Raw genomic sequence first — 27133 nt, forward strand, 5'->3', positions numbered from 1 at the left:
CTGTGTGAGGCCCCAGCTCTGGCCTCCACGCGTGGTTTTCAGTAGCGTTCAGTGTTTGTTAGTAGTAAGCAGTCATCCGTGTGTTCTCCAGATTGTCCACCTGAAGCGCTTCCAGTTTGTGAACGGTCGCTGGATTAAGTCTCAGAAGATTGTCAAGTTCCCACGTGAGAACTTTGACCCCAGTGCCTTCCTGGCTCCCAGAGACCTGGAGCAGCACAGCCTCCACTCCCGCAGCGAGAGCGAAGACCTGCTTAGGGTTGGGGAAGACAACCTGTCGTCCATATCTGCTCCCGCCGGCTTCTGCAACCTCCCCAAAGGTACGGCATGTTGATGTTGTGTTTTGTTTCGTATACGAAGCCACTCATTCATATTCGTGTTTGATGTTTTCTTTTCGGCCAATATGAAACCAGGTAAGACAAAAGCGTAAAAGCTTCCTGTTGTGGCAGAAGATTTAACTCTGTGGTTTTCACCCCTCCACCCCCCATCAGCCTCCCCCGCTTTAAGCAGGAAGTCCACATCTTCTCTCAGCCGGACCAGCAGCCCCTCCGGCAGCCCCAAAACCGGCAGCGGCGGCCGCAGACCAGGCCGGCTACGCCTGCCCCAGCTGGGCAGCAGACACCGCCTCTCCAACAGCAAGGAGAACCTGGACGCGGCTGCTAACCCCGAAGCCGAGCCTAGGGACGGCGCACCACAGGCAGACGCAGAGGGCAGCGCAGACCTCCCCGTATCAGGGGACCCCATCACGACAGAATCATCTTGCGGTACGGAGGCGTCCAGCAGCCACTGTGACGTGGTCCTGATGAACGGAGACAGCAACGGGTTGAGCTCAGACTGCAGCACCGAGGGAAGCATAGACCCCGACAACTCTCTGCTGCAGCACAGGGACATGTGTCTGGACGCCATCTACAACCTCTATGCAATATCAGTAAGTGACGCTCCCGTCGTACATGCAGCTGTAACAGATTTCGGACAAGTCCTTATGTTTTTTTTCCCTGCTTTCTCTCCTCAGTGCCATTCAGGAATCATGGGAGGAGGCCACTATGTGACATATGCCAAAAACCCCAATGAGAAATGGTACTGTTACAATGACAGCAGCTGTAAGGTGAGACACCCGGACATCTAGCAGCATTTAGATTACAGTTTGATCACCCCGATGAAGGCCACGAGCCAAAACACAACACACGAGTCTTGACCTTCCTACTTTTCTTTTTCCTCCTCCGTGCACCTTGGTATCAGGTGAAGTTGTGCCAGAAATACGCCTTTTTCCAAGGCATCATAATTTAAGATTAATTGTCTCACGAGGGTCATAATCCTATAAAACATATCTTATAACTCCTCAGACTTTATGATGTATCATGACAGTCTTGAATAAACCACTGTCAGGAGAGGTGCAAAGGTCCAAACCGAGGCCTAGCGAAGTCTATTCACAATTAGTTTAGCAAAAGGAGCTAATGAATGAGATTAACAGTGTATTTTCTTCTGTGAAGCAATCTGCTAGATGGCAATAGCACAATGTTTATTAACGCTTTATTTCAAGCCATTAGAAAATGTCATTTTTGACACGTTATGGTGAAATGAGTCACGTCCCATATGCTGCTGCTGCAGTGAGGGCGACTCTTAGCAGCTTCTCCTTCATATTAGCATTAAGGTTTGTTTAAAGTCTGCTCTCACGGCCGGTTAACGGCTCCTCTTTCACCTAGACAGACAACCTTTATCCAGCACCAGGAAGGAGGAAACGTTATCTGACCTCTATCTGATGTGTTGGATCGCTGCCTATTTGTCTAAAAGGAAGAGACGGCGAATGGCATCACGTTATGATAACGTTTGACAAAACAAATTTTTTTTTTTTTATTCTAATCATTTACAGGAAGTGCACTCTGAGGAGATCGACACCGACTCGGCCTACATCCTCTTCTACGAGCAGCAGGGAGTGGACTACTCCCAGTTCCTGCCAAAGATCGACGGCAAGAAGATGGCCGACACCAGTAGCATGGACGAAGACTTTGAGTCCGACTACAAGAAGTACTGCGTCCTCCAGTGACCGCACCTCGTCTTCCATCAGCCAGCACTACACCTGCTCTCCGCTTTCAGCCCGCTGCTCCGAGCATTAAACGCCAGCCAGACGTTTCGGTCCTTCAGAAGAATTCTCACAAACTGCTAATGACTAGAGCGCTCGCTGTGTTTAGGGATGCGTCACAGCACTTTCTACGCTTGATTACGAGCACGGGTTAGCGAAAAGGTTTTGCCAAGACAACGATGAAGCCCCCCCATGCCCCCAAACAAACACACACACACACACACACACACCCATGAAAGCACTAAACTGGTGCACTTTGCTGAGCCCGATGAAACAACCCCCTCTCTCCCTCCTCCCTCGTGAACGTCGCCATAACACACACACACACACACACACACGTAACCAATACTAACGCGTCACTGAATGTGCGCCGGTTTGGCCAAATCATGAAGTGATGCTTTCTCATTTTGCATTTATCACTTGTGATGTCAGAATGAAAAGGAAAAAAAAAAAAAATGCACCTAGAGTTAAAAAAAAAAATAAAAAATCCTGAAAAACTTAAAATACTAATGCGTTCTGGGTGTAAATAGAATATTCACGATTGGATGCAGGTTGAGATGTAAGTTGGTATCTCGGACCGTGACGAGCTTTTAAATAATGGTTCTCCAAAGGTTTTATTAGCGATTGTGCATCTAGGGAAAACATGAGTCATACGCTACCTCATCGCTTCTTGCAGTCTGTCGGCCAACTCTTCCCTAAAGTCTGTGACAGTATTATTAATAATGAAATGCTTCCTTCCATCGTAGGACGCGTACGTGGTACATACATTTCAGGAGAATCCCCCCCAGCAAAATAAAAAAAATTTAAAAAAACGCAAAAAAAAAAAAAAAAACAAATCACCCGCCTGCGTCCCTCCACGAGGACGCTCACACGTGTTCTGACGGTGACACGAAATGAGGCATTTTTTTGCCAAAACTGTGTTTCATCCTGCGGCTGCCATATAGATGACATGTACCCCTGGTGGTTTCTGCCGTGCCGACCTGTGCGTCGCCACAGCTGCTCTGTAGTGGGGATCTGGGTGCATTTAGGACAGGTGCCATGCTTCAAGAGTAATAGACAGTATGTGTTTAATCCTGTTTTTTTTTTTGTTTTGTTTTTTTTGATTCATGTGTCATTTTAAGAGATTTATTTTATTGTTGTTTGTTTTCTTAAGGTCCAGCTTCTGGAGCTGCTTCAGGTCAGGAGTTAATATTTAACTGAAAGCCTCATTCGGAGGAAGCAGCGCCGTTGCAACATGCACCTTTAACCCAGACTCTGTTCTCCACTGTGGATGAATCAGACGTATCTAAGTTTCACACCGTCTTTGGAAACAAGATATGTATACAAATATATGTATAAAAAAGAAAAAAAAGATTTTACCAGTGATTTTAATGTCATATTTAAGATGCGATACCGTGCGACAGTTTCAAATTAATCAAAATCAATTCAGCAGAGGTATCTTTTTTTAATTATTATCATAATAAATCTGTGACCTACATTACCCACAATGCAACGTAACTGCCAGCACTTTGATTCCCCATTTGTGTGTTATTCTAATACTTGCTGCTGCAGCTACAGATTTCTCCTAAATTTGCTTTTAATTCCAAAATGTGTCAAATGAAAGGACGTAAAGTGTACGCAGCGTGTGTGACGGTGTGTCCTGGGCTAAATCTGTGCGTTGCATGCGGCTGTGGGGAGTGATATAAAGACGGTAGTCTCTTCCTCCTACTGTACCAAAGTGAAACGTTGCAGAAATGGCCGCTGCTGCTTTGAACTGGCGACACGATTTGCAGCCAGATTGCGCGTAGCGAGTGGCTGAGGGCGGGGATCCAGTTCCTTCCTCGCGCCCCCTGGTTGCAAAATGATGTCGCCAGCAGCACGAGCAGCTCCCATTGACACACAGATTGAGTCTTCACTTCTCAAGGAACTATCTGGGGAGACGAGAAGCCGTCTTTATATTAAGTGTGTAAATACGAGGCGCACCATTTAAAGCACAACGTGAACCTGACGATTAAGGCTCGTAGCGTAGCTCCTGGTTATCCCGGGTAAAGCGGAGGCGCTGTGTCAAAATGTAATTTTAACGGCTTTGGTATTTCACTGTTTTTTGTTTGTTTTTGTTTTTTTTTTTTTTACTTGCATGGTGTGAAACCCTGAACAAACCCGGCACCAGGCCCCTGAACAGGTTAATCTGAACCTTTCTAAAACCACGAATGAGATTCAGAAGCAAGTGATATTTCACCATCTCCTTCAATTTCATTCATTTCAAGTATTGGCTTGATATATGATGACATTTCAATATCTATGGAGGATATGGGTTCCGTCGTTAATCAAACGATGAGTGAATATTTATTTAAATTTGGTTTTGTTTTAGGAAAATCTGCAAATCCGATGTCGAAAAACCCTCAACACAACCAACCCAATAACTGTCTCATAACATTTTGTCCTTGCTCCGTGTAATAAGCAGCGCTCTCCGGGACACTTCAGGGAATCCACCTGGAAAAGTTCAGACGCCCTGATATCAGACACAACCCTGTTGATGGCGTCAGATCTGTAAACGCTTACGCTGGACCACAACGTTTTTAGCTCCTTGTGTGATTCATTTGGTCTAAATACTGATGTCATGTAAACTATAAATTACAATCCTGTTTGTATCCGGAAGGCTCGGCTGCTCGACGTGATCGCTGAGGTCACTTATAAACCACCTGTGTTTTTGTTTTGTTTTCTCTTCGTGTGGAGAGTCCGGCCGGGGCCTGACGTCTGCTCCGTAGCTGCATGCGTGGAGCTCCTCCTGTGAGGAGAGGCTCAGTCTAATCACTGTGAACAGACAGCGGCCGGCGGCTCCCTACAAAAAAACGATTCCCCCGGTTTTTTTTCTTCTAGATCACAGAGGAGATGAGCCTCTGTGTGTTTTTTTTTTTCTTTTCTTTTTAGCTGCTGTATTTGTGAGGAGAAAGCGTCATGGTCGATGTGTTTGGAGCGTCCCTCCGAACCAAACGTTGTTTTCCTTTGCAAAGACTCGTTTGTTGAACAAATGGAAATGTACAGATGAGTGCTATTTATGTCGGCTTGCTCAGCTCTACCGCTCCTCCACCCTCCTGCCTTTGCACCGAGTCGTAGACGACGTCCAGTTTGTGTCCGTGTTTGTCATCACATGGCTCAAAGGGGAAAGTTGTACTAAGGATTTGAGAACCCAGTGTGTGAAAAATGTTTGCTTCGTTTAAAGGTGCAATAGATGTCAACTTAGGATTTTTTTTTTTTTTTGGCCTTGAATGTGCCCTCAAACAACCTGTAGCTAAAACTGCATTTGCAAAATTACAACATTGTACTTTGTGGTTAATTTCAGCACAAATTTAAAAAAAGAAAATAAAAGTCCAGAAGCAAAGATTTTCTGCCCAACAGAACTGTGAAACTGAAACTGAAACTGGGCAAACGCTGATCCTGTAAACCACAGGGCTCATATCTCAATACCCCCACACCCACCTCCCCCTCCCTCTCCCTCCCACCCAGAAGACTGGTCCCCGGTGTCGGCAGGCAGTGCAATCTACTACTGAGCTGTGTGTCAGTGTCTGTAGACTCTTTATTTAAGTTCAGATCTGAACCAGACGTGTTAATTTAAAGAACTTTTTTTTTTGTAAGGTGTTTGTTGAAAGAAAGTCACATTGCACTGACATGAAACCATGTACATAGATAAAAAAAATGTGTTTTGTAAATAAGCCAATGAAAACTATGTATTTGAATATGGACTGTACAAAATACTGTACTTGTAGTTGTATATGGAGTGATACTGTTGATCTGTAACAAAAATACTCAAGCGACAAATTAAATTCTGCAGAGGAAATGAAGTTGCCCGACTAACTTGAGTGTTCATTTGGATCCCGATGCTGCCAGAAAGTTTTTTTTTTAATACGCAAAGAATAGTGTTGCATTTTAATTAGCTGAGAGAAAACTTTAGCGTCACTGTCTTTTTTTACTGTGTGGTCGCTCGCTTTAAGTACATTTTCACCACAATTCTGAAATAGCTTCCTCTAGACAATATTATTCATCTTTATTCAGCGATATCCAAAACTGGATCGGCATCCCCGAAGCTCGAGGGGCTTGAAATGTCTGAGCTTTGCGCCACAGTCGTTGTACTCGTCATTGTCCTTTCTTGGTGTTGGTGCACAAAGCCTGCATACAGATGAGGGAGGAAACCGCACACAGGGTCTCTGCAGCAACTTCCCCGAAATAGATGCCGCTGCCGAGAGATGCATGTTTTTCCCCCTGCGTACGCCTTCTGAACGGCCTTTTCCTGTCCACCTCTCACTTAATACCGACTTTTGACATTTGAATCCCTTTTAAGAGGCAAATATCAGGCCACAGAGGTCGACTTTGAAAATGTGGTGGAGTCGGACGCGTTTGAAGATTCGGACAAAAAAAAATTGTTGAAATGGAAAACAAACAAACCAAAAAGAAAACCTAGTCAGTGTAATTTACAGCCACTTGAGTCTGACGTTTATTCAGTTTGGTCCCAGCCTCTACTGTATCAGTGAAATACAGCGATAAGCCACAACATTATGACCACTGACAGGAGAACTAAATAACACTGACCGTCTTTTGGCAATTCAGTGTTTTACTGGGAAACTTCTGGACCTGAGATTCATGTGGATGTAACTCAGACACGTACCACCCACCTAGACCAGACCAGACCAGACCAGACACCCCACAGCAGTGACAGTCCTTGATGGCAGCAGGATGCAGCCTGACACAGACACAAACACAAAAATGGTTTAGGAACAACTGACAAAAGCATGAAAAACAGCACAAAGTGTTGACCTGGCCTCTAAATTCACCAGATCCCAAACTGATCAAGTATCTGTGGGGTGATGCACAGAGGCCCCTCCCCTCAACCACCCCCAGAAGGTCCTCTGATGAATCACAGCAGTTTTGGAGCCACAAGGGAGAGCGACAGAATATTAGGAAGGTGGTCATAATGTTATGATCAGTGTACATAACATTGACAGAATCCGTTTCGTATAATGCCGACCTTTAATACATATGTCAATTTTACTTTGTCTTGGAATACTTCATATACACCTTAATATGTGTTTTTATTTTTATTCAGATAAATTATCTGCATACGTCTAGTCAGAGATGGAGGAAATACTATTCAAAAATGTAAATGCATTTAAGTTACATGCGAAATCACTGTGACTTACTGCTTCAGATCCTCCCTGAGTGGCCCAGTTTAATAGAGTTTTTGGTGTCTGTTGATACTGTGTGACCACAGAGACTTGCTGAACATGCAGCGCTTAGTGCATCTCAAACCACATGCTTCTGTTCATTTCCTCTGCTTGTGTTGTGGTCGCGTGCGATGGGAGCTCCTGCTGGTGACACTCACACGGCTCTGACATTATCTTCAGACGCTCCCAACACAACAAGCGGACCGACGTGAGTTTCACCGTGGCTCCGGTCTGCGTCGCAGTCTGAGGAGAATGGCCTTCATCAAAGTGACACCGGTTAGAAAACGCAGGTAGGACTGTTTTATATCGTAACAAAGCCTTTTATGTGCCTCTTCCTGTTCACTCTTATTTTCATTGGGGCGGGGGGGGGTCAAAGAAATGAAAAGTCCTCATTGTTCTTCCTGCTCAGTTTTCTCTTTATGTGAATGCGACACCATCTGTCTTCCAGATTTGTGTGATGTTCTTTTATCTGCCCGTACCGCTGACCTAACTGTCCACAGTGAGCAGGAGACATGTCCAATACAGGCTCCGAGTGTCCAGGTGAGCTCTCGGCCTTCACGCGTCAAGATTTACATCCACTTGCGCATTGTGACTTTCATGTTTGTGTTGGCTCTGACTGTCCCCCTGCAGATCAGCTCCCACTTGTCTACGCCCTGAGTGGTGTTCTCTCGGCCACCGTCCTGGTGTTCATGCTGCTGGGGCTCATGTGTCTCATGAAGTAAGGGAGGCTCAGATGATTTCACGACGGGTTTTATTGCATAATCTGAGCTAAGTTTCCAAATCGAAGTGGCACTAGGACAGATTTTTTTGTATATGCAACTGCCTCTGCATTAATACAGCATTAATAGAATATTGTTACATCACAACGGCAAGTCTGCAGCCACGGTTTGTGTTACTTACGAGATATCTGCCAGGATCTAAGGCCCACGCGGCAAAGTTATTCAGAAATTTCGTCAGAAATCGAAACGGCAACAAGCTTTTTTCATTCCATTGTTTTTTGGGGTTTTTTTGTCATCAGATTTGTTCCACAGCTCACAGTGCGTTACGTTTTGGGTGAGCTAAAGACAATTTTACATTTCACAACCGGTCAAACTTCATTTTGCAGGTATCGCTCTTTGCGCCTGACCATTCGAGACCTACGGAGGAGCAGATTTCTGCTGGGTGGCATGCCCCACTTGGAGGCTGCCACCACGCCCGTGAGGGCGCCCCACGAAGAGCAGCCTCAGGAGGAGGAGGAGGTGGATGAGCCTCCGGCCCAAGCGCCCCAGCCGCAGGCCACCAATGTCAGATTGTCGTCCAAGAGGCTGTGGAAAGGCTTGCAGCAGGTATGTCGCTGACACGCCAACAGCTCATGTTGCCACGCATCTCACATTTGACCTATTTTTGTAGCATCAGATTTTCTGAAGATAGAACAGAGGAAACTTCAGATGCTCTCTATCTGTGCCATCTGTGTATAATGCCGCCTTCGTTCCAAACAAACAGTATCATCACCATAGCACACAGAGAGACAAACTTCTAAAGCTAGTGCCGCCCGCTGCTGTTATTGTTGCTCTCCCGTGCAAAACCTTCCCGTGAATATTTGAATCCCAGGATCCGCGGTTCACCAAGGCCGACCTGAACCTGCTGCAGCTGATCAAAGCGGGGAAGGAAGGCGTCTTCTACCAAGCAAGGATGAACAGGGGGACGTGCAAAGGCCACAACCTGTTCACCTGCAAGATCAGCAAGGAGGGTACGAGAATTTCTGCTTCTTCTTTGTGATGCTCATTGTAGAGCAGGGCTGAAAACAAAAGGTATTCGTAATAACATGTTAATTAAATCACATTACTGAAGGTGAGTAAAGGCAGTTTACATTCTCTCCGTGTAGGTACTCTTTTACTGCAGCAGATAAATGTTAAAACAGTGTTCTCTTTTTTTTTGTAATTCTTTTTTTTTCACGACTATAGTTCCACAAATTCCTGTTCCTCCAAAAAAAAAAAAAAAAACCTTCATCCAGAGATTATGGGTCTAGGTCAAGCTACTTCATAGTCACTGCTTTTCCAGGAGCTACGATCAGTATCGTACCAAATAGGTATTTTCAGTTCAATTCGACTTTGAATTACTTGCACATTTCCAACCAAACACTCTCCATTAGGTGTAAAGACAATGTTCTAATGTTGTCTTTAGATTTATCCGATGCTGTTAAACAAAGTGATGACATTATGGTGATATGTAACAGATGAACATCCAAAAACTATCTTTACTTTAAATCTAGATGATTTTTGTGTTTTGGTAGACTGCCAAACCTTAAGACGAAGAAGAAGAAGGACAAAAGAAAGCAAGAAGGCTTTTTCTAAATGGTCTGAATTTGGAATTAAACCATTTTAGTTTTGGCTTGTTTTGGTTTAATTTTCGTGTCCTCTCCCCCTTAGGCGTCCGTCTGAAACACGTAGACATGGAGGTTTCCATCATGAAGAAACTGGTCCACCACAAGAACATCCTCCAGATACTGGACTGGAACACCGCTGTGGGTAAGAGACATTCATAGAAGGAAATGGGCTACCTAGACTTTGCCGTGTTGCGTTCAACGATCTTTGCAGTTTAACTGTGTAAGCAGCACTACAAGTAACCACCAGATTAGAAACTCTACAAGTAGTAATGATGAATTAACCACAAACACTTACGCAGTTGTGTGCTCCTGGTTCTAAGAGAACAGATAGATTCAGGTGAAACCTCATAAGGCCTCGGGTCTCTTTCTCTTGAGTGTGACGGATGAACTGTGTTTCTTCTGTGTTTCTTCAGAGCCTTATATTCTGATCATGGAGTACGTGAGCTGCGGCACCCTGAGGACCTTCCTGCAGACCAACAGAGGCCACCTGAGCGCCGACCCCGAGCTGCAGAGCCTCCTCACCATCGCTTCCTACCACATCGCCCTGGCCATGCAGCATCTGCGCTCCAAAATGGTAACACACAGCACGGGCCGCGAACAGCACAGTGATGACTGATGCCTCAGTGCGTTAAGCCTGGTTCCTTCGGTCTTCTCTGCAGATCATGCACTGTGACTTGGCTCTGAGGAACATCATGGTCAACAAGTTTCCCTGGGAGGTGAAAGTGGCAGAGTTCGGCCTGGCTCGAGACCTGACCCGCATGACGAGCCGCCGCAGCAGCCGCTGGAGAAACCCACGGGTAAGAATACACAAGCGCACGCACGCTTATACACTTACACGCTACTGCTATAACCCTCTGATTTCACTGTTCAGCTTTTTTGAAAAATTGTTGTGTCATACAACTTAAATAATCCAGGGAGAGAACTTTTAACTCTACTGGTTAATAATCCAGTCTGTTCAAACTTAAATCATTATTTATAATAATATATATATAATATCATTATTATAATAAAAAATGAAAATGACAAAGGGTTCACAGGAAAAGATTCCTAAAATGGAAGTAAACTATATATGTATATATATATATATATATAAAATTTCTAATCAACCAAAGATTTTGCGACCCCTCCGCAGTAACTTCACGGACCCCCTAGGGGTCGTGGACCCCCTGTTGAATACTTATACTATAGGATATTTAGTAACATATTTTGGACACGACAAGGATTGCGATACTACGTGTGAAACATGCAAGCGTGTATAATTTTGGATGGATGATGGATGGATGGATTGTGACCCCATGTTGTGTCTCCTCTGCTTATGCTCCGTTGTATTCCTTTGTAACTTGTACAGCAGCGTGTGCCCCTGCGCTGGTACCCCCCTGAGTACTTCAAGAACAACTACTACAGCTTCATGGGGGACGTATGGGCGTTTGGCATCGTGCTGTGGGAGATGCAAACCTTCGGTGAGTCGTTTGTTTCAGGTGTTAAACGCGTGCACCAGTTTGGCGCAGAACGGTTGGTTGAGTGGATGAATGGGGGTAAGATAAAGTATGAAGCTGTTATCAGTTGAAGCTCATTCGAACTGCATGTCACAGTTTCCTCTCTGACCACTACTGGTTGCAGTGGGACGTCAACTTTTGGGTTTTTTTGGCCTGTTTCACTTCCACCTTCAACTCTTCATTCATTCGTCACATCTTGCACTCACATTTTCCGTTTAACTGCAGTCATGTCATATTGTAATATCATTATCATAGCTGTGGGAGTGATAGAAGCTTCTATTGACAGGCTGCTGTTCCACACTAATGATTTCTAATAAAAACCTTGGAGGAAATTACAATGACACATAAAAGATTCTCCCTTCACTTCAATGCAGTCGAGGAGATTCGGGAAGTTTGTGACATGTACAGTGTTTAAACATAACAGCTAAACCCAGTGTTATACATTTCAGTGAGTGAAAAAAACAAAAAAAAATATCTGCATGACTGGATAATATCGGAAATATGTTAATGAAAATGACCCTGGTAATGACCTAGTAACCAACATAGGAAATCTACTTTAAGAAAGTGCGACATAACAGTTATGTTATATAAGTTTGCTCACATGTAGATGTTGTAATTCTAGGTACCTTGCCATACCCGAACCTGGAGACCTCAGAGGACGTGATATACCACATCTGTATAGGTCACAAGAACGCAAACCCTGAAGGCTGCAGACCAGAGATGTAAGTGACAGATGATGAAACGTGATGCTATGTTGAACCAAAAAACAAAAGTTTACTACACATCATTTGAGTCTGGATTAAATTGCACATTTGTCAGGTAATTAATAGAGACGTGAACCTGCAACCAACAGTTATTTTTTTTAAATCAACGCAATTACTGTCTTTGTTAATCGGTTTTAATGCACATAAGCAACTAGGCTGTGAAGATAATTTCTCCACAATGCATCAGATTAAAATTAGATTCAATTAGAGGGCTATTATAAGCATTGCAATTACAAAGGTGCACGGTATCACACGCCCACTCGATCTGGGGTTGCAGGGGGGTTGCCATGGCTCCCGCAGCCACATCAGCACTGAAAGGGTTGGACCTCCGAGTGAACTTTTCGTTCCCTGACGGTATCTGTCTCTCTGGTCTGTGGTGATGCCCTAGACTGATGAATAACCACAGGGTTGTGTCTATCAGTTTTGTTATCGACATGTAAAGTCTATGTACGGCTTCAGTTTATTCTATGGCCACGATGAGCTCCAACTTCCATTGGAGTTCCCCGGTGCAAACCATGACATTTAAGCCCAAACTGATAATGTTCTACTAGGTCAGTGTTTAGGTCCGTGTCCAATGATGTGACTGTGAATCCTTGAATGTCTAAACCCCACAGGCTCCACATCATGCGAGAGTGCTGGCAGGAGCCGTACACGCTCAGGCCCTCGTTCTCAGACATTGTCTGCATGCTGGAGAACATAATGGAGGACGATGCGGTGAGTGACGGCACCTTTCACATGCTTTACATGAAAAAATGATTGAACTCTTAAAAGCTGAGTCAGTGATTCATTAATCTTGTCGTTTCACATTGCTTAAATTAAAGGTTAACGGTCACGTGACTTTCATCTAGCATGTGCTGAAGTCATTATTATATAGCCCGCCGCACCTTTATGTGGCTTGTCCCCAACTTTATGGGAAAGTATCCACAGACCTGGGTTTACCTCCGCAGATGACCAGTCTAACGAGCATTTTGCTTGTGACTCATTTTTTTTTTCTTCTTTTCAGGATTACGTGGATGTGGACAGTCCAAAGCATTTGGTGAAAGAAGAGGCCGAATACCACGAACCCAAATGTATACGAGAAGCCAGCGTCAACCTGGAAAATAGAAATCCCACATAGTACACGCTCTCTTGCCGGTTCATTAGGTACCCTAGTGAAGAAACAAACACATTCTGGTATCGTTAAATCTCCACTTCATTTTTTATATATATGTTATATTTTTTTATATATTTTATTCACTCATTGTAGGCTTTTATTGGCTTGGGACATGCCTTTGAAGAGAAGTCACATGTATAGTAAGAGTATAATAATAACAATGCACTTGGCTGTAAAAACAAACTAAATATTTCTACTTCATCTTGTATCCATCTTATATCTAACCATCTAAATGTGGTTCACTTGGATGGGCAGCAGAAAAGCTCTGTGTACAGTTATTTCATGTTTTGTCTTTCTGTTTGTATTTTCTATATTGTAGATTAATGCTGTATCAACATCGAAACTGTGAAGGAATACAAACTGAATGATGCGATAAAAGTGTTAAACAAACTAGATTTATATTTTGGATTCTTCAAAGCAGCTGTCTGTCTCTTTGACGACGGCTTCACACACTCTTGGCGTTCTCTGCATCGGCTCCGCGTGAGCCTTGACAAGGGGGAGTTTGTGGAGTTTCTTGGTTTCTTTATGTGTTTGTCACCATCATGTTTGTTGTGCAGAGGTAGGGTTGGTGCACACCTCCCCACGGTGAATAGCCCTATTAGACTGCTGTTCTAATCAAAATAAAAGCAACGACAACTCAACTAAGTAAAAAGTAAGGACAGTCCATTATTACTTTAAGCCATCAGGGTCAAACTGTGAATATATCTTCAAGTGCAGTCATATAAATCGTCAAACAGTAGATGAAAGTGGCTCTCATGAGGAAAGTTACCTCTGCTGCGGCGGAGATGAGTTCAAGTTCAGCATCAGCTTGTTCAGCGGAGACTGTGTGAATCGGGCCTTCATGTTTGAATAAAGGAGTAGGAACAAGTACAAGAAGGGAGTTACTTGAGCCAAGAGCCGCAAGGAATGCACGTTAGAGGAATGAAAATCAGTACTTTGGTGTGAAGAGATTTTTGTTTCCACGCAGCAAGTCTTTGTGAGACATGTAAAGGATGTTTTTTTTTTACGAGTGGTGACAAGGTGTGATGTTGTGCGTGGGGCCTTGCTGGTGACAACGTTGGTGATTTATTCTAAAGTTAAGGCACACTTGACCAACAAGGCTACCACGATGAAATGCCATCCCATCCCATCTGTTTTGTTTGTTTGTTTGTTTTTGCCTAAAAAACATAACACAAGTGAGATGGTTTGGATTGAGTTGGACCACAGAGTGAGGGCCAAGCTACAAACAGGTCCTCAGCACCTGTGAGAACTTGTGGTAAACCTGGTCCAGCAGCTTCTCAGTCCACAGCGTGGGACGAATGGTGCGTTCAGGAACGCCCCGCTCACATGCGCGAGCCAATGGGATCCGGTTTGGAAACACGCGTTTCTACGACACACTTCTCCAGGAACTTGGACCCCACACACACATACTGTATGTGCAGTGACCAAGCCAGAGATCATGTCTATCCGTGTGTTAGAAATAATCTTTTTCCTCTATTTCGCCTCTCATATTCCTATTACGTTGTTTATTGATTTACAAGCACTGCTACCTGAACATGTGTATCCCGAGCAGGTAAGTGCCAGAACGTGCTACATTTATTGAATGTCCTGAAACTTTCATTAACTGTTTCATAGTTATAAGACTACTCACCCATGTTTCCCACCAGCTGACAGACCTCCTGAAATGGTACGCTAAGGACTTCAAAGACAGTATGGTGGTGGATCCCCCCCACTGGTTCAAGTCTTTCATTTTCTGCGAGGCTTTGCTTCAGTTGCCTTTTTTCCCCGTTGCAGCCTACGCTTTTCTGAAAGGTCAGTTAACTCAAAACACGGCTGGTGTTTAAATCTGTGGAGTTTAACGTCATGCACAAAACGGGTTAGTCGTGCCAGAGTCCGCTTAAAAATCAGTGTATTTACAGTTACGAGGAAGTAAATCACACTGTGAACATTTATTTTGTTTTCTCTCCAAGAGCGGCCGCTTGGCATTAGTTAGGTCGGTGAACTTAAACGCGATTTACTGTCCAGGAGAAGATATGTGTGTGTATTTATTTTTGATGTCTTGTGTTTGACAAACGAGGTTGAATTAAAATTGCGAGTTTTTCTAATGGAGTTTGGCACAGCACGGTGCAGAGTAGCGAGGAGAGTAGCTCAAACGCGACCCCTGTCGGATTTGTTTGGTCATTACACAACCAGTACAAGTGTGGATAACCAAATAACATCTCAGCCACGTTATATTTATTTAAAGCACATTTTAAATATATATTTCATAATATTATATTTTCTCAGTGTGACCAACTAGTGATAGTCCTGGGTTTATTTGTCAAAATCTCTCATGCCCAAAGTCAATTGAACTGAATTTAGTTTCTGACTCTTAGAGCATTTCAAGATTCAAGATGTTTATTGTCATATGCACAGAAGAAAAAAAGCCACGCAGACCATACAATGAAATTCTTACTTTGCAAGTGTCCCTTACTAATAAATAAGATAAATATAAACCTACAAAAAAAAAAAAACAGAATATAAAAAGTTGCATAGGAAATCTGTTAGATTAAACATTTAAAGCTTAAACCCCTACTACAAACAAGTGTTTTATGCGTCGTGCTACAGATAGACTCAGTGGGACTGATGGGGAAGCTGTTCAGAGTGACTTGAGGGAAGAAACTGTTTTGTGAGTTGTCCTTGATTTCACACCCCTGTCGCGTCTCCCTCACAGCAGGAGTGTGAAGAGGTTGTGCTCCTAATAGCTCTGGTCCTGTAAATGTCCTGTAGTGATGGGAAGTGTGCAGTCTTAGACAGACCCTTCCTGTCCTGAACGGTGTAGTTTCCACACCACAGGCAAATATGTGAGCCACAACCATGACAATGATAATAAAAATAAGTAAAAAAAAAACACATTACATGTCTTCACAAACATTGTCCTGCGGCCTGATAACCCCGTCTCCTCCTCCTGTCCTCCAGGTGGCTGTAAGTGGATCCGGACTCCCGCCATCGTGTATTCCGCGCACGTGGCCACCACGCTGCTGCCGATCCTGGCCCACATCCTCTTCCACCAGTTCCCAGAGAAGCCCCACCCCGGTCCGCAGACCCCTCGGGAGCGCTGGCTGCTCGTCTCCATATACGCGCCGTACCTGGTGGTGCCCGTGCTGCTGCTCCTCACCATGCTGCTGTCCTCCACGTACAACTCCGCCCCCAAGTCCACTAGCGCCACTACAGCCAAAGCCAAGAAGAGGAAGTGAAACATTAGACAAGCATCTCGCTTCCTCTTGATTTTTAGGAGCTGGATTTTGCGTGGAATGAATATACGAGTGGGAGGCCGTGTCAGGGAGACCCCGACATGGTTAAATCAGCCATGAAGTGTCGCTGTTTTTAAATGTTGACCACATTTTACCACTGCTTTGTGCACTAGAAATGAATAAAAGTGAGTTATAAATGTTCCCATATGGGTGTTATATTGTCAGCAATTTCCACATCCTTTTTTTTGTCATGAGAGAGACACAGATGAAGGAATGTGGTGAGCGGGGTGAGTGAGCTGCAGAGAGAGGAGTGATCCTATCTCAGTGGTAGTTGTGCAGATGCTGCGGCCCCGGAGCATGCTTGGATGAAAGCTGATGTGCATTATCCTCTCTCTCTGATACGCTCAAAGGTGGCTCTTTTCTGTCTGAATTAGATCTCCAGAAAGCTAAGTGATAAGTCTTCCCCCTGCCTAAAGCTGGCAATGATTCTTTCTCCTCTTTAACCTAGTCCTGAAAGTAGAAAGGGGAAGAAATGTACTTGTGTATTTATTTTCCCAAGAAAGGTAAGTGACCCCATTCACAGCTACAGCAACGAAACATCTCTGATAACTTCTGATCAGTCGTGTACGGCGGCTGGGAGAGGTTTAAGTTTATTCCTCTGTACAGAATATATAGATATATAGAGAAAAATATAAATATATACAGAACCCTTTCAGTTCTGAGATGTTTGTGCGTTTCCTCACATGAACGGTTATCTTCATTGTCTTGCTGCATGACCCAGTTCATCTCCAGCTTCAGGTCACGGACAGATGTCCCGCCGTCTTTTAGAATTCATGGTCGACCAGTGATGGCAAGTCGTCCAGATGCAGCAAAACGGGCCCAAACAAGGGCATCACCACCCTTCACAGACAGGATGAGGTTCTGATGCTGGAATGCGATCTTGTTTAGTCTCCACACACATGCCTCTCATTTAAACCAAATAATTCTACTTTGGTCTCATCTGTCTATTTTCCCAGTAGTCTTGCCTGACTCGTCCACATGATGTTTGGCAAACCACAGACGAGCAGAAATGCTGTTTTTGGAGAGCAGAAGCTTTTGTGCTTGCCGCTCTGCCCTGGATACCATGGGTGTTTAGTGTTCTCCTGATGATGGACTGGATGAACCCGAAGTATTATGTCTCTTGCTTTCTCACTTTGTTAGTTGACCAAAAAAATCTGTTAATATCTGTCTGATCGTGGATTTGTTGTAATGAAAAACTACGATCTCATCATTACATCCTCACCCCCAGTTCATGACACAAATTTTCTGTTGGTAGTATCACATCTCAAGTCAAAACCTATAATAACTTCGAGGATGTCGACGTTTCACTACACTACAAATTTTAGGTACCTGTCACTGTCACTTCTGAAAACCGATAACCCACCATTGCGTTTGGGCCATATTTGCTTTTTACACTGCAGTGTAGTTGTGTAGTTATACACTGATGTCACTTATTGGGACACCTGTGCAATACAGTACAAACATTCTGCACTTAATTTGATTTTTCCAAAGCTGGTAACAAAAAACAAAAAAAACAAAATAGCACTGTGTACGTGTATTAGCCTTTAAATCTCTCTAGGTAGATTCAGGTTACCACAAGAGTAATAACGTGGTGCTGCATAAAAGCATTAAATATAATCCACATGTACTTTCCTTCTGACTTTATTGCTGGGGAGACTAATTAACATGAGCTACGTGTCTATGGACTTAGTATGAGAGGGAATTCAAAATCTGTCATTTGTTTATTCTGAAAATCGTATTTATTGTCATTTAATCTTGTGCGCATGACAGATTAAAAAACATGGTGAAAGCCAGTTTAATTTTCGTCTTAAACAAGTCCTCTTCACTGTGGCAAATGTGTGTCGAATTTTTTTTTAAGTGCGGTCATTGACCTTGTATTACACTTTAAGACTCTCAAGGAAAGTGAAATATTTCCCTCCGAAACAGCCTTTAAAAACATTGAGGCGGATCTTAATTATCGGTCTTACAGAACAGTATTCTCATCAAGTTACAATAAGAAAAGCAATCTTTTTGTTTGTATGTCATATTTATAGTTTTTTTTAAAGTTATATATACGTCTAGCCACCAGGGGACGTAAACAGAGGATGTACACAAAGATCAATAAGCATGTTCGGATCATCCGTGGTGCTACTCGTATTCAAAACATACTTTTAGTATAATGTTTTCTGGGAAAAGATGTGTGTTTTTCCGGGCTGCTTTTTAAACTTTTTAAGCAGCCCTCTAAGCTTCGGTACACGAACTAGCCTTCGCGGCGGAAGGGAAGGTCTTTCCGGGGCTCTCGGCGGAGGGATAGGCTATAAAAGGAAATCTGGCTCTATCTTTATGTATTGTTTGAGTGAGCCGTGTGCTGGGAGGATCTCTGGTCTGTTGTGATGTAACAGAGCAGCACAGAGATTAAAACTGCTCCCTTTATATCAGCAGCTTCTGCTTCTGGTTCAGGCTCTGAACTCGGGGACATGTCTAACTGAAGCTGACAGTTGCTCCCAGTGCTAACGTTAGCCGTCCCGTCAGACTTGACGACGAAGGAAACGACGAAGTGTCCCATTTTTTTTTTGTTGTTGTTGTTTTATTTTTTATTTTTTTTTATGTCACACGGATGAAATAAATGCTCTCCGGGGAGACCCGTATGTGTCTGACAAGAGGACAGAGATGTGTCTTGTGGACTCGGACGTCTTGTCGAAGAGGACAGACAACAAGGACTAACGTCTCCAGATGAACAGCAGTTGTGTGTGTGTGTTGATGTCCTGAAGAAGATGTTGTGCTGCGTGATTGTTGGCTAGCCTCATAGTTTGTCACAGCGAGCGTATTTTAGACATTAGCTACTGAGTGTCCACCAAGGTGCTGTTATTTACACATAACTGTTAGCATGCTTTCTGAGACCTGTTATGGGTAGCAGCTATGATGCTAGGTGTAGCCACAGGGTTATGTCACTGTCAGGCTAACAGATAGCTCGGTGTGTGTGTGTGTGTGTGTGTGTGTCTGCAGCAGCTTCGGTCTTTGCATGGTCCTGTCCACCAGGCTTGGCATCATGTAGACTGTCCCTCTGAACAGGTCAGCCGTCTGGGGGACGCAGAGTATGTCAGCGAGCCTCCTCCTCGGAGCGTAAAGCAGAGCTGGATCGCAGCCATCCAGGCGGGTCAGAGACTGGCAGCTGGCACTGGTGCATTTTAGCTCAGGGTTTGTCGATAGCCATGCCCGACACCGTCTGCTCCGTGTGATATCACAAACATCCCAGCCTACTTGGAGGGCATGTGAATGCATCATGTCCTGGCTGCATGTCTTATTTATGCAACATCAGAGCAGCCTGTCATGAAATAATCCCGCAGTGCGAGAAGCATCTTCATCTGGACTGAGTGGATATTTTTTTGCTCCAGGATTCCAGTCTACTATTTAGCAATTTATATATATATATATATATAAATATATTTTTTTTTTTCCTGAAGAGGACAGCATCATTCAGGGCTGTCCACTAGCGCCCAGCATCAGCTGGACCGTCAGCCGCGGACAGTCACAATGGAAACCGTGGGAGATTTTGAGTACAGCAGAAAGGACCTGGTTGGACATGGAGCCTTTGCTGTGGTGTTCAAAGGACGACACAGGAAGGTAAACAAACCGCTTGCCTCTGGTGTTGTCTCCCTTCCTCTCCATATTTTCTTGCAGGAAAAAAAATGAGGGCAAGTAGGAAGCTTCATTTAAGAATCTGGGTCAGTCAGAATGCAGTTCTGCAGTAATGCATGTGGGCTGTCACCTTCCTTTTTTTTTGGAGGGTGGTAAAATCTGCTTGCACCTTTATGACCAAGTACCTGTATCCTGACTTACATGTGCGACGGTTAATTTCAATGCACTTTCACCAGCCTGTTAGTTTGCGTGTGTGCATTTATGTAATTTCGTTCATTCATGAAACGGATGAGTCAGGCAGCAGTGAATGACTTGCTGACGTACTGAGGCAGGAGGGAGGATGGGGTGCAGTGTTTTTCCTTTTGCCTTTTTCAGGACGCAAGCTCTCCTTATGCAAGAGCTGCACGGGGGTTCATTCACAGCGAGGCAAAAACTACTGCAACTTTTAGATTTCGAATGCAAGGCTCGGATATCGAAGCACACCTTCGCATTTGACCGGGGTGTGGTTTTCTATCGCCAAAACGATTGCTGGGGTCGTGGGTTGGTTTGTGTATAGTGACAGAGATGCAGGAGATGACATCATGTTGCTCCCACTGCTACTGGTGTGAAACAGATGGTCCTGAATTCCTCAATGAAAGCCGCAGTAAAGCATCCCCGGCTCCCTTCCCTAGCCCGGGCAAGTGCAGCTCTCGTCTCACTGCAAGGATCGATAACTAGCTCAGAGCCTGGAAACTAAAATTAATGTCAGCCCTGTAGACGATCACCTGCTCCCCCCGTCATCGGTGCCTGTCCATGTGCGCGCGTGCGTGCTTGTGTATCCGCCGCTCACATGCGGTCTCGTGGTCATGTTAAAACAGACCCGGCATGTGATCAGTGTATTTACCGTTTAAGTCCGATCATCTGCTTGCCATTTAGCCTATTTATAGGACCGCCTCAAAGAAACGGGAAGGTTGGAGCCACCTGCATCCAGCAGACCCGACAGATGCGTTCCTTGCTCTGCAGGCAGCGTCGGATGTTACATGCGGGCTCATGTTGCAGTGTAATATCAAGTAATTGTGCAAGAAGCTCATCAAAGAAGAGAAAAGGACAGGAAGCTTATTTTATTGTCAAATCTTTTGTGACTTTTCTATCTTATTTCCCATGATGTTTACGTGTAACAACACGTCTGCTAAATAAAAGAAACAAATTATTACTGTTGTGAGATGCTGAAAACCTGCTCCCGCTGGTAACTGCAGCTTCTGCTACTACAACCTGTGAAATGAGTTAGAAAAAGCTCAGCAGTGACATTTGGTTGAATCTGATTCTTCTGTGGCTGAACATAAATTTTCAACATCAAATTGAACTTGAATGATATCAAACCAGTATTGCAACCCACTAATATTACACAATTAGCTCTGTTTTTTGAAATACTGTTAACACCTGAGCCCAGAAACAAATGCATTTAGTAAAGGGAAAGTTTAATTATATGAAATCTTTAAATAAACTTAACAAATAAGTGTTTAACATGGTGTGAGATCATGAGATCTATTCTAAACCTCTCTTTTCCAAAAGGAAAACGTGAGAAGATGATTACATCCAATGATATGTTCTGTTGTATAGAAGAGTAGACGGATATATTCATGCCGTATCATTGAATTCAATGAAGTGGATGTTATTAAATGTGTTAATCTGTCCACACTGGTCACTGCCTGGACAATGTAAATATTTTAGCTGAGAATGTATGTTTTCTTTCTTTTTTTAATTACCCAAATAAGATAATGAAGTACTGTACGTTGATAGGTCTTTGGTAATAGTCGCCATCTCAGTCCTCCGCTGTCACCTTCATCTGGTAGCAGTGTTATTGCCGCTAATCTCCTTGTTGCTCACATGTCTATAATCAGCTGTGATTCATAAATGAGATCACGCATTATTCCGGGTTTCTGTCTTTGCAGCATGACTCCGAGCAGCGCACAACTGCTTACTCCGCACTGCTTTATTCTCCATTATGTGAGCGAGCCATTAGTCTGGTTTGGTGCCGTCACCCTCCAGCATTACATTGTGGGCCAGCGGGTTCACATTTTTATTTTTTTTCTTCTTCTTCTTCTTCTCCTCCTCTATGGGTCTAGTGTCAGCAGCTCAGTCACACTTGGCTGGGCAAGCTGTCAGAGAGCCTGCGATGGATGCCGCTCTGTTGGCTGTGTGTTACTGCGTATCGCGCACACACACACACACACACACACACACACACACACACACACACACACACACACACACACACAAACCAACCCAGATTCATGTCACTCACATGCCGCCCCAGTCGTGTGCTGGATTCCATGCCAGGCTCTAGGCAGGCTGCCACCTCAGAACAGGAACATCTCCTATTAACCTGGATTCACCTGGAAAGCAACTTATTCATAGAATTCCCTTCCTGAGCTTCCTGCCTAACTGGCCACGTTGATCAGTTTTGCCCATGCTGTTATTCTCAAGGGCATTGAAGCAGTCTAGCTCCCTCCTGGGTTTATTTCTGAATGCTACGCTAGGGTGTTTGTGTGGGCAGCACATGTCCTGAGAGCCTTTGAGCTCACGTGAGCTCCGGGAGTCTTTTTATACCCTGCCCAGGAGCTCATCTGGAAACATTATCTCAGCCCATGGAGAAAAAAAAAATAAATGGGTCCCTTTCCTCAGTCTCCCGTCAGCTTCTAACGAAAGTACCCTTGCATTTGTGCAGCTGTCATCTGAGTGCGTCGTCATTCAGTATGAAGGCTGCCCTAGCTGTCAGAAACCCAAGCGACCCAGTGTTACTGACACGGCTAAAATTTCCTTTGTCCTTCAAGCCAGCTCTTACATAGCGCTGCTGGCACTGCGCTGTGGTTCAAGCGTCCTGATCCATTTATGCCACATTGCTAATGTCTTTCACACTACCAACATAATTGGGCAGGCGACACACTGAACAGGTGAAGTGAATAGCATTGACCATCTTATGACAATGCAGCGTTCTGCTGGGAAACTTTTGGGTGCTACGCCATAGCAATGACACTCCTTGATGGCAGGAGCCATCCTCAGCAGGATGCAGCCTGACACAGACACACACAAAAATACATTAAAAACGGCACAACATTCATTATTACACAGGATAATGAATGTGTCTAAATCCGAGGCAAAACACATTTGAAGCCCAGTCCACCTGAAAGGCCGACAAGCAGGCTAGCAGTCAGCTAACAACTAGCAACCAACAAGAAGACGCCAGTGTTGACCTGGCCTCCAAATTCACTAGATCCCAAACTGATCAAGTTGGATGCACTGGAATAAGGTCATCCTCCCCTAAACCCATAGGACCCAAAGGCACCCACTAACAACATCTGGTTGGTCATTGATCACAGGAAGGAATCACCAGGATCTGGGACGGTAGCTTACACTTCAAGTGAAATATTTCCGGAGGCAAAGCATGACCTACCTGTATAAGACTGTATGCTCTCCATTAAGTGACCACAATAAATCCATGCACTTCTGTGAGTGGTTGTTGAATGTCAGTTTGGAAAATGATGAAGGGTCTTGTATTTATATAGCGCTATTCTACCTATTGGTACTCCAAGCTCTTTCCAGTCACATATCTACCCACTCATTCACACTAGCACTAGAAGCAATTTTGCGCTCAGTGTCCTGGCCAAAGATGTGGCACACTGACCCTCTGGTTCATGGACGGCCTGTTCAACCTGCTGAGCCACAGCAGCCCTTATAAGTAGAATAAGAATAGAAGAAATAAATGTGTGGCCTTTATACAGAATGATTTTACAGGAACATCCCGAATACCTCATTGTCTAATCTGTTCTTTTGTTCGTCTTGCTCTCTGTGTTGCGCAGAAGACTGATTGGGAAGTGGCCATTAAGAGCATTAATAAGAAGAACCTGTCCAAGTCCCAGATCCTTCTTGGCAAGGAAATCAAAATCCTGAAGGTAAGCATGACACTTAATTGCTTTCCACTTATCTTCTTAGTGTACGTAAAGAATGACTGGACATCGGTCTTGTGTGTCTCTGCACCTCTGAAAGAAAGGTGCTGTGAGGTCACTTACAGAAATATCAATGGAAGTGATCCCATTAGCTACTTTAGCCTAGCCAGTGTTCTAGCTTATGTGTCTTGTTTTGTGCTTCTTTTACTCAGGAGCTGCAGCATGAAAATATTGTGGCACTTTACGATGTTCAGGTAAGTTTTTTTTATTTGGCTAAGAGTCTTGGTTTTCAATAGGATTTTAATGTGTTTCTCCTTTGACTTTTGCTGTATTCACATTCTTGTATCAGTGGACGACAAGATGGCATTATCTGTTCCACTATCTATCTGTGTTAGAAAAACTCAATTCAAGGCAAATGAACCTCCATCCACGAATCTCTTCACTGTGTAAGGAGGGTCAATGTTGCTCTTGGCTAGTCCTTTAGTTCACTGCTGAGTAAGAATACCTTTTCTTCTGTCCCAACACACCTAGCTGGTTCAGGGCCATACTGTTGCTGTAATTCAGTTATTTAGCCAGAGTGTGCCACCGGGACATAATGTCATCTTAGTAAAACATACCTGTGCCTATTTATACTCCATAAAACCAGAGTCTTCAATGTTAGAAGGCATTTTTGGATCGTGAACATCAACGATTGGCATGTATGCACACTATTAGACAAAGTACAATATGAAAGTTGCTGTCTTTTATGCAGTAACAGATGTTACATAGAAATATATAATTCAGTCTTGGCTCAGTCGTGTTATATACGTTCCCTGGCCGAAAAAAAGTCGCCACCTGGATTTCACTAAGCAAATAGGTACGAACCTCCTATTGGATAATTGCTGCATGGGTGCTTATCTTTCAGTTGATAACAAGTTATTTAACCCCAACTGATGCAATGAGTAGCTTCTCATTATTTAATCAACCATGTGGAAAGAGGCATCCTGTGGTTGTGGAAAAGTCTGTTTGAGAAGGGCCAAATCATTGGTATGCACCAAGCAGAAATGTCATCTAAAGAGATTGAAGCAGAAACTACTACATTTAGGTTAAGAACGGTCAAATGCATTATTAAAAACTGGAAGGATGGTGGTTAACCATCGTCTTTGAGGAAGAAACGTGGTCGGAAAAAAGTCCTTATTGATCATGATCGGTCATCAACAGTAGAACTCAGTGAAACATAGTGAAAGTAAGAGCATTTCCACACATACATTGGGAAGAACCGGACTCAAATGTTGAAACAGTGGTTCAATGAGCATGAGACATCATTTTCACACATGAATCAGCCACCACAGAGTCCAGACCTTAACCCCATTCCCAATCTTAGGAATGTGCTGGAGGAGGCTTTGCGCAATGGTCAGACTCTCCCATCATCAATACAAGATCTTGGTGAGAAATTAATGAAACGCTGGATGGAAATAAATCTTGTGACACTGCAGAGGTTTCTTTTGGCCAGGCAGTGTTGTAATGTGGTTATTTTTTGTTATGTGAGCTGCAACAAATCCATTTCAGTTGCTTGGTGCCGATGATTTCTTTGAAACTGCTTTCGAGCAAGGCAACTGCAGAGAAATTGAGACGCAGACCTCTGGACGTTACTCGATTAGTCTCCGTTTGTGTGCTACTGCGAGCATCAACAGGACAGCTGAATTCATTCAGTCTAAGGTGGAAGAATTCAAGTAGATTAAGAGGCTTTATTTGCAGAGAGAGAGAAATGCATCAACATTACGCTGCACATGGCATTAGTAAATTAATTGGTACTTAGACTTTAAAAGCTTTAGAAAACAATGTACATAACGTACTGCTGATGTGTGCGCATGTGACTAATGACCCAGAGTGCAGTGCAGTAATACTTGAGCCGGCCCGTCCATCATCACAGGGCATTACTTTTTAAAGCTGCCCTACTATGGCTCCCCCTGCGCAATGAGGACGCAGAGTTTGATGTGAAACTGCTGTTGTATGCCTTTCTAAAAATAGGTGACAGTCGAACACACCTGTATTAATAGTTTTGGACACATTTAGCCCATGTTCGCAGGGTTAAATTACTACAAACACAGCCCGGAATCTCCTCCGAACGGAATCTCGGCATCTCGCATACTTCAGATCTGGGTGGATTTTAAAAAAGTATATGCTTTGAAAATATACACACATTGCTGCAGGCAGATTATTAGATGCATTTTTCAACGCTTTCCAACTCTGCCCTTTATCACTGGTTCTACTGTTGATACTATTGTAGCGCATTGAGGTTGTTATTAGTCCTTCATTTATTTAGTAGCTTGTACCCACATAGCTTAAACGGATGTTGGTATTTGTAGTTTAATCAAGCCTGAATGGTGCAGGGAGTGTCTGAATAGCTGCATTCATGAATAAATGATTGGATGTACATCAACATGTTGGTAACGTCTCACAGCGTGACCTCTAGATAGCTAGGGTTACATCACGAGAGTTCTCAGCGAACCGGTAGTCTCAGTCCCGGTCTGGAATAAAAATAAAAAGTTTTTGACACAATGTTCAGAATTTTCTGTAACAGGCTCTTATGTGTGAGTGGACCTTCAGTACGGACCTACAAAGGGTGAAGTGGGGAGCGAGCCAGAAACATTTGAAGTGATGATGAAGCGCTTCCCACATAGTACCGGTACTTCCTTAGTTTACATAAGCCTCCCACTGAGACCCTGCCGATCACTCAGTCCACCCCTCCACTCCTCCACCCATGTCCTCGCCCCTTCATCAGTCTGACTGATGTAATAACTCCGTCCAGAAGTGAATGACGGAAGAGTCCTGTAATAACCCAGCAGTCAAGGTAGAGCAGAACAAGTAGCTTTCAGTAGTGAGTAGACACAAGGAAAAGCTGAACAATTTTAAATGCTAGTTCAGGAACTGTTTTTTGATTTTCCTGTTATGTTAAAATCAGCTGATATCGCTCCCTAGTTGAGGATGGAGTGTGGGAGATGGATATAATAACCTTAGAGCACTCTACAGCCTACAGCCTTTTAGCTTAGCTGAAAACTTCAAGACTGAAAACACAACTGAACTAGCACTTTTAAACCTCATGATGGTGATGAATATGTTTCATTACCTTTGGACCGAGCCAGACTGGGGATTTTCCCTGTTTTCCCTAAGCTAACTTGAAGTCTTATTATTAGGCTGGTATTATATTTTGTGTTCTGTACTAATATGGCATTCATCAGCCTTCACGTTGGCTACTTGCTTCAGGCAGAATGCTTTAAATGC

The 27133-nt window shown here is 43.8% G+C and overlaps 4 protein-coding genes across 7 annotated transcripts in view; all 4 read left to right on the forward strand.

The window, feature by feature from the left end:
* The window catches only part of usp32 (ubiquitin specific peptidase 32), a 51044-nt gene extending 45146 nt beyond the window's left edge, over window positions 1–5898 (forward strand). For all 3 annotated transcript variants that reach the window (XM_047593905.1, XM_047593906.1, XM_047593907.1), the window contains 4 exons: window positions 92–317; window positions 489–925; window positions 1010–1102; window positions 1868–5898. In XM_047593905.1, coding sequence (XP_047449861.1) covers window positions 92–317; window positions 489–925; window positions 1010–1102; window positions 1868–2041 — 930 coding nt within the window. In that variant the 3' untranslated portion in view covers window positions 2042–5898. The remainder of the gene's footprint in view (window positions 1–91; window positions 318–488; window positions 926–1009; window positions 1103–1867) is intronic.
* A 1532-nt stretch (window positions 5899–7430) lies between these two features.
* On the forward strand, window positions 7431–13448 carry si:ch211-167j9.5 (tyrosine kinase receptor Cad96Ca). Of its 2 annotated transcripts, XM_047593911.1 has the most exons (12): window positions 7431–7565; window positions 7724–7815; window positions 7906–7993; window positions 8381–8600; window positions 8866–9004; window positions 9684–9782; window positions 10054–10214; window positions 10300–10437; window positions 10989–11100; window positions 11759–11858; window positions 12515–12614; window positions 12904–13448. In XM_047593911.1, the coding sequence occupies exons 2-12, from the start codon at window positions 7788–7790 to the stop codon at window positions 13015–13017; spliced, it is 1299 nt and encodes a 432-aa protein (XP_047449867.1). In that variant the 5' UTR covers window positions 7431–7565; window positions 7724–7787; the 3' UTR covers window positions 13018–13448. The 2 variants fall into 2 exon arrangements, with proteins under 2 accessions (XP_047449867.1, XP_047449866.1); XM_047593910.1 differs by having other exon boundaries at window positions 7724–7993.
* A 905-nt stretch (window positions 13449–14353) lies between these two features.
* tmem97 (transmembrane protein 97) lies at window positions 14354–16466 on the forward strand. The gene is made up of 3 exons (XM_047593912.1): window positions 14354–14605; window positions 14700–14844; window positions 15991–16466. The coding sequence occupies exons 1-3, from the start codon at window positions 14492–14494 to the stop codon at window positions 16266–16268; spliced, it is 537 nt and encodes a 178-aa protein (XP_047449868.1). The 5' UTR covers window positions 14354–14491; the 3' UTR covers window positions 16269–16466.
* A 2163-nt stretch (window positions 16467–18629) lies between these two features.
* Window positions 18630–27133, forward strand: part of ulk2 (unc-51 like autophagy activating kinase 2) — a 34499-nt gene continuing 25995 nt past the window's right edge. Inside the window, exons 1-3 of the mRNA XM_047593909.1 lie at window positions 18630–19928; window positions 23783–23875; window positions 24082–24123. Coding sequence (XP_047449865.1) covers window positions 19839–19928; window positions 23783–23875; window positions 24082–24123 — 225 coding nt within the window. The 5' untranslated portion in view covers window positions 18630–19838. The remainder of the gene's footprint in view (window positions 19929–23782; window positions 23876–24081; window positions 24124–27133) is intronic.

The sequence above is a fragment of the Mugil cephalus genome, chromosome 9 (assembly GCF_022458985.1).
Source record: "Mugil cephalus isolate CIBA_MC_2020 chromosome 9, CIBA_Mcephalus_1.1, whole genome shotgun sequence".
NCBI lineage: Eukaryota > Metazoa > Chordata > Actinopteri > Mugiliformes > Mugilidae > Mugil > Mugil cephalus.

Excerpts from the sequence above, each read along its gene's own strand:
- si:ch211-167j9.5 (XM_047593910.1), top strand. The coding sequence starts at position 7,788 with ATGTCCAATACAGGCTCCGAGTGTCCAGGTGAGCTCTCGGCCTTCACG. Across the intron at positions 8,601-8,865 it reads TGTGGAAAGGCTTGCAGCAG|GATCCGCGGTTCACCAAGGC; the intron begins GTATGTCGCTGA and ends TTTGAATCCCAG. Across the intron at positions 10,438-10,988 it reads GCCGCTGGAGAAACCCACGG|CAGCGTGTGCCCCTGCGCTG; the intron begins GTAAGAATACAC and ends TAACTTGTACAG.
- tmem97 (XM_047593912.1), top strand. The coding sequence starts at position 14,492 with ATGTCTATCCGTGTGTTAGAAATAATCTTTTTCCTCTATTTCGCCTCT. Across the intron at positions 14,606-14,699 it reads AACATGTGTATCCCGAGCAG|CTGACAGACCTCCTGAAATG; the intron begins GTAAGTGCCAGA and ends GTTTCCCACCAG. Across the intron at positions 14,845-15,990 it reads AGCCTACGCTTTTCTGAAAG|GTGGCTGTAAGTGGATCCGG; the intron begins GTCAGTTAACTC and ends CCTGTCCTCCAG.